General features: G+C 36.1%; 1 protein-coding gene across 1 annotated transcript; it reads right to left on the reverse strand.

The window, feature by feature from the left end:
• LOC18786250 (cytochrome P450 714A1) lies at positions 1,780 to 5,072 on the reverse strand. The gene is made up of 5 exons (XM_007218949.2): positions 4,645 to 5,072; positions 3,397 to 3,623; positions 3,065 to 3,309; positions 2,622 to 2,982; positions 1,780 to 2,363 (listed from the first exon to the last, which is right to left on the reverse strand). Exons 1-5 carry the CDS (start codon positions 5,036 to 5,038, stop codon positions 1,926 to 1,928), a joined length of 1,665 nt encoding a protein of 554 aa, XP_007219011.2. The 5' UTR covers positions 5,039 to 5,072; the 3' UTR covers positions 1,780 to 1,925.

A 6,000-nucleotide genomic window follows, 5' to 3' on the forward strand; every position in this document is an offset into this window, starting at 1 on the left:
ACCTCCGCCTTGTTAATGTCAATCCCGACTGATGCTCCAATAGAGCACTATTAACCCTAAGAAGGCTATTTATAAAGTAAATTATTAAATTTCACCCATTTAAGGTAATCGTGGTGGATTTACTTAGACATGAGCACATAATGACTAGGACGGGCCTCCCAGTGCATGAAGAGATTAGCCTGAAAATTGTGTTCTGGAGAACAAATGGAGCGGCGTTGGCCCCATCTGGCAAAACACTAATGGTTAAGTAAAAATGCATGGTTAAAACCAAAATTTAATACTTAGACTCAAATTTACTTTTGTGAACTGTGGTAACCAAAGTGATTGAAATAAATAAGAGCTTTATTTTTCTGATAAAAATGTAAAAATAAAAATAAAACAAGGAGTTATAAATCATAACTTCGTCTCATTTCCATATGTGTTTCTGACTTCATTTTGCCGAAGCCTTTATAAAGCAAATTTTCACTATTATGGCAACTAGTAAGTAAGTCTCTTGATGAAAGAATTCAAAGAAAAACAAATTTCTAGCTTAGATATGATGTATGAATAATGTGGCATCCTCTATAACATTGTTGGAGTAAATTAGTAAATGAAACACTTGATGACCGCCAACCAACTCTTGTGTATTTCCCAAAATATTTCAATCTTAAGAGTTTAGAACTAATAGACTATCAGTTTTTAAGAAGCTCTTGATTATACCACAGCACTTTCTCCATATATGCAGGTATACCACCACTTAGCTCATGACATATCTATTTTTTGTGATCATGTCTTGGCCTCAATTCTTTGAACTAGCAATTCATTTTTAATAAGGCTTGTCCATTTGGTATATACTATAATCAAACAATAAGAAGCAATTCATGAAGCTCAAGATTAAGTACGTCATTTTTTTATTTATTTTAAGAACAACACTTCAATAATGAACCTTCTAATGAAAAAGCAGTGACAGAGGCAGAGCTATGTCCAAAAACAATAAAATGCAGAAGCAGACATACCAGTATCCGCTTCTTCAACCATTGGACATATATTTATGGTAGTCTGAAACAATGCCAATAGCCTTCGACCCTGGATTATTGGAACCCATTTGCTCAAGAAGATTTCTGGCATCATCATCAACTTTCACTGAAACAATAAAAAGTCGAGCACTTACAGAAACTTGTTTATGGTAAAAGTGAATATAAACCCATGAGAGATAGAGGGACCAAAAAAAGAATTCGGGGGTTGTCTTACAAAGATTCACTGACGACGAGCCTAGAATTCTTGGACCCATATAACTAACTGATAAAAAGTTTTTGCAGTTTCTCCCAAGTAGTGATTTTTTGGGAAAATTACTGTGTTTCTTTGTTTGGAGGGAGGCTTGAGGGCCCCAAAAGTCCATAAATTTGATGGGTCACTGTGACCTCCTCCTTCTGCGTCTGACTCCGAAGCCATTTTCATCTGTGAAGTAAAAGTGGACGGTGCTAAACCGCTGCTACACCTTTCATCTCTGTAGATTTCAGGAAACATACTGTAGGAGGAAGATGGAGAGAAGCGTATGTAGAATCGCGGTTTGCAAATGGTGTCTTCTCAACAGTCTAATGTGATGTTTCTCATAAATTTGGTACGAGTTCTTCAAGTTTTCCTCTTTTTTTTTATTTACACATTTTTTTCTTTTTCGGTGTAGATTCTCCTATTTTGATATGAATCTTTCAATTTCTGTATTTGGTTAAAACATGATTATTGATTTTAAAAATTCATTTATTTTCTATGTATGCATCAAATAACAAAGATAACATCAAATAATATTAAAACAAATTATTTATAAAATAATTTTAAAAAAAGCTTTGTTTACATTCCAATATCCTAAATTTGGCAAACATGACATACATATAACTCGAACAATAATAGACACCTAGCTAGCTACTTCAATGATTTTGGACTTGTTTCTATCTGTCAAGAACAGATTTCTGAATGAGGATATGTACACCATTTCCAGGCCCTACAATCATTTTATAAGCAGGAGAATGCTTATATTTGGGAGACAGAGAGAAAGAGAACTTGGAGATAACAAGGGAGAGCACAACTTTCAATTCAACCATGGCTAAGTTTTTGCCCAAACATAATCGAGGTCCCAACCCAAATGGGATGTAGGCTTGGGGAGACTTGCAAGCTTTAGACACACCATCTATGAACCTCTCAGGCTTGAATTCATTTGCATCAGGTCCCCAAATTTCTGTATCTCTGTGCAATGTTGGGATCAAAGTCCATAAGCATACCCCTTTAGGAACACTGATGTTTCCCACTTGGGTATCTTCAAGTGCCTCCCTTGACACAAAGGCAGCCGGCGGGTATAAACGCAAGACTTCTTGAATTACCATAGCCATCTGCAAGGGTGTATGCATGTATGCAGGGTTATGTCGAAGACTTATACTCAAACGGGATTTTTTATCTTGCTAGACAAGGCAATATGACATGTTATGTTGCTAGACAAGACAGTCTAGCATGTTACGTTTTCAGATATCGTTGGTTTTAATAAAGTAGTTTTGTTCGAATGTGCAGTGACAACACAATTTGGCATCAGAAAAGTATCCTACATCCAACAAAATTATAATGAACATACAGATTGATGCAAGAACTTGTACCGTTTTCAACTGAGGGAGTGAGTTTGCATCTGGGAGGCCATCTGGGCAAACCTGAGCCAACTCTGTCCTAATTCGAGCTTGCCACTCGGGATGTAGAGCAAGCAGCATCATACACCAAGAGGCAGCAACAGCTGTGGATTCATGGCCTGCAAAGTATATGCTCTTGCAGTTGTCAACTATGAAGCGCTTGGATGAACCTTTGCCTAGGCTTTGGTCGTTGATGGCTCCCTCTAGTATTGTCTGCAATAGATCCTTTTCGGCTGAAGATGTCTCTGAGCCTTGTCTTTCTCTCACTGCCTCCCAGATCAACGACTCTATTTCTCTCTCTAAGCACCCTATCTCATTTTGCTTCTTCAAGCCACTGCATTATAATTAGCCATTAATAAAAAAAAAATATTTAACACTGCCAAAGTACATTGTTAACTAGTGTTAAATTTGCATACCCCAAATTAGAAAACAGGAAATTTTGCTGGGAAATGACTTCTTGAAGGGCTCTAAGCTTTGAGAAAATCTGTTTGCCCCTTATATAAGAGCTTCCAAAACAAGCTCTTGATATAACATCTGCAGAAAAATCCCTGAAATCCTCATCCACTTGAATCTCTGCTGTCATGCCACTTTGAGCTTCAATGCAATCCTCCCATTTTTGAAGCAGTGTCTGTCCTGACTCTAACATGAGCCACACCATGCCCTGCCACAAAATTATCAATTAATTTCTCTCAATTAAAGTTGTTTCACAAATTTTTGGACCAATTTTAATTTTTAATTAATTCATTACCTTGACTTTGTCTGTGAAGAACTCAGGGGCAATGATTTTTCTCTGTTGTGACCAGACAATGCCATTGGACCTCAAAACGCCATTGCCAAGCATGGGTGCAAGCCTCTTGCTTACATAAGAAGGCTTGCCTAAATCCAAACTCATGCACTGGTTCATTTCCCTTACTAGCTCTGGCTGGTTCACATACAAATGTTGTCTCATTCCTGTTGAGTAGGTGTATATTTGACCTGCAACACATTCATAAATTTTATGACTATAAACGATAGTCTAAATTACAAGAAAAATGAATTCGAACATAAGACCACTAATCTATAAATCAAGACATTTTTTTACTAAATTAGATTCCGTGGTAAAATTAAAAAAAAACACACACACGCGAATGAAGCCCATTCAATTGTTTTGATTATATGGTGGGCCAGACAGGGTCGGCTATAGTTTTGGACTTTTGAGTCTAATCTGCCCAAACCCAGCAACTGCTAGCTTTTTAGACTCGAGTCTCTCAATCAAATATTTTTTCGAAAAAAAATATGGGATGGGTCACCATTATAATAATTAATTAATCTTCATCCAAAAATTGAAAACATAATGCGTGTTTCATTAAAATATTGTGTTTCTTCACACTTGTAAAGAATAATATTTATTTGTTGTGTTAGATTATCAATCATAACCACATCATCAATTCTATATTATATGCGGCCCTCCCATGTTCCAATCATCATATAGTCTTATAAAAATATATTTATTTATTTTTGTTAGTTTGAAATATCATTAAAAGTTGCCTCCCCTCATATATTAAATTGTGCTACTTAATTATATTAACATAATATGATTAGACAGTAATCAATTGCAAATTGCCCCGAGACTTTGACATGGCTTTCCTTAAGTACATATTTAACTAGTTAAACTCGAGAATCCAAGCATCTGAACACATTTCTATTAGCCAAGATTCTGCCAAATCCATTGACTGAGCTGGAAAAAGTTGACCACCCCCCCCACCCCCCCCCTCTTCGGTCTCTCCCAGGACAGCCAAGAAAAAACAAATTCCTATCAACTCTCTTTCCCTTCGTTTCTGTTTCAGATTTCTATCCATTTTTGCTGGCCAAAAACCTTTTGCCAACTTTCCAAATCACACTGTTTATATGTAATATATGTACATGTGTGTGTGAATAAAAATATATAACATGCCATGAGAAATGTTAAAAAGAAGTAAAAAAAGAGGGAGAAAAAAAAAGGATTAAAATTTAGTACCATATTGTTTTCTCCAGTGTTCAAAGTAGGGGAAGAGTGTGGAGGTGTAGTCATGGGCTACAAACTCAGAGTGGTTTGGAGTGTTGGGGAGTTGGTGTTGGATTTTCTGCATCTCAGGCAGATTCCCATACAGAAAAGAAGGCGCTGGGCCTTTGATGCCTTGCACTCGGAGCTTTCTTCTGAGCCTCTCCGACTTTAGCCACACTGTGTTGTAGAGGTGAAGTAAGAAGCCAACCAGTCCGGCGGCAGCCAGAGAAGAAAGGAGTTTCAACACAAAAGAGACCTCCATCTCTCTCTCTCTCTCTCTCTCTCTCTCTCTCTCTCTCTCTCTCTCTCTCTCTCTCTCTCTCTCTCTCTTAGTCTTACTGGTTTTTCTTGTAGCTACCTTAGTCATATGATATATATAGACTACAATGAGTAACCCGTGCTTTTACATGAATCTGTACAAAATAGAATAGGTTCGCAGCATAACATGCCAAACTGTGTAACACGATAACATTATCACATTTATTTGTGGACAAATTCATCAAATATAAGTAGTTATAATGCTATATTTACCAATTTCGTTCTCTAAACGATTGTCACTCTTTCGTTGATTTAAATATGGACCCATTCTGAACCTCATTCTTATTTTTGAGAAGTTAGATATTGACATATATACTAAACTAGCACATAATTGAATCATATTTGGTATACAAATTGATATGTCTAGCATTATTGATAAAATATACTGTACACAAATAAATATATATGCGTCTAGCTTGCGTGTATAAAGGCTGAAAGATTTACTATATTTAGGGGGAGGTCCAGAGAGAGGAGGGAGGAGGACCCATTTCGGCTAAAAGTTCTATAATATTAGTGTGAATGGTTCAACATTACTGCAACAACCCCACGTTTAACACCTGTTATATAAATATGAGATGATTTTGACACGCTAATCTCACCAACTTCTTCGTAATGTAATTTAAAAATGACTTTTAAATATCATGTGACGGTGAAATTGAATGAAATACATCTATCTAAGATAATAACATTATTAATTAATCATAATTGAATATATAAATTGGCGAGTCGGGGATCAAGAGAGTGATGTATGCAATTTAAATAGGGTGTTCACGATCATTTCCCCTATATTTCTATACATATATAATGCAATATGCACAAGTTTTGTACTAAAAAAGGGAAAGATAGAAGAAGGCGGCCAAGAAAGGCAAGCATATATATATATATATATATATATATGCTTTAAGGTTATGCTTTGCTATATATGAAGAGTTCTTATCTAAAAAACTAACCCATCTACAAGCACTATATATAGCACGTACATGCATGTGGGTTCTATAACACAATATCTTT

This window comes from Prunus persica, chromosome G2 (assembly GCF_000346465.2).
Source record: "Prunus persica cultivar Lovell chromosome G2, Prunus_persica_NCBIv2, whole genome shotgun sequence".
Classification (NCBI taxonomy): domain Eukaryota; kingdom Viridiplantae; phylum Streptophyta; class Magnoliopsida; order Rosales; family Rosaceae; genus Prunus; species Prunus persica.

What these genes read in the sequence shown, in the direction of transcription:
- LOC18786250 (XM_007218949.2), bottom strand. Translation starts at nt 5,038, where the DNA reads ATGACTAAGGTAGCTACAAGAAAAACCAGTAAGACTAAGAGAGAGAGA. An exon ending in ACACTGGAGAAAACAATATG is followed by an intron (nt 3,624 to 4,644) that starts GTACTAAATTTT and finishes AATGTGTTGCAG; the next exon opens with GTCAAATATACACCTACTCA. An exon ending in TTCCTGTTTTCTAATTTGGG is followed by an intron (nt 2,983 to 3,064) that starts GTATGCAAATTT and finishes ATTATAATGCAG; the next exon opens with TGGCTTGAAGAAGCAAAATG.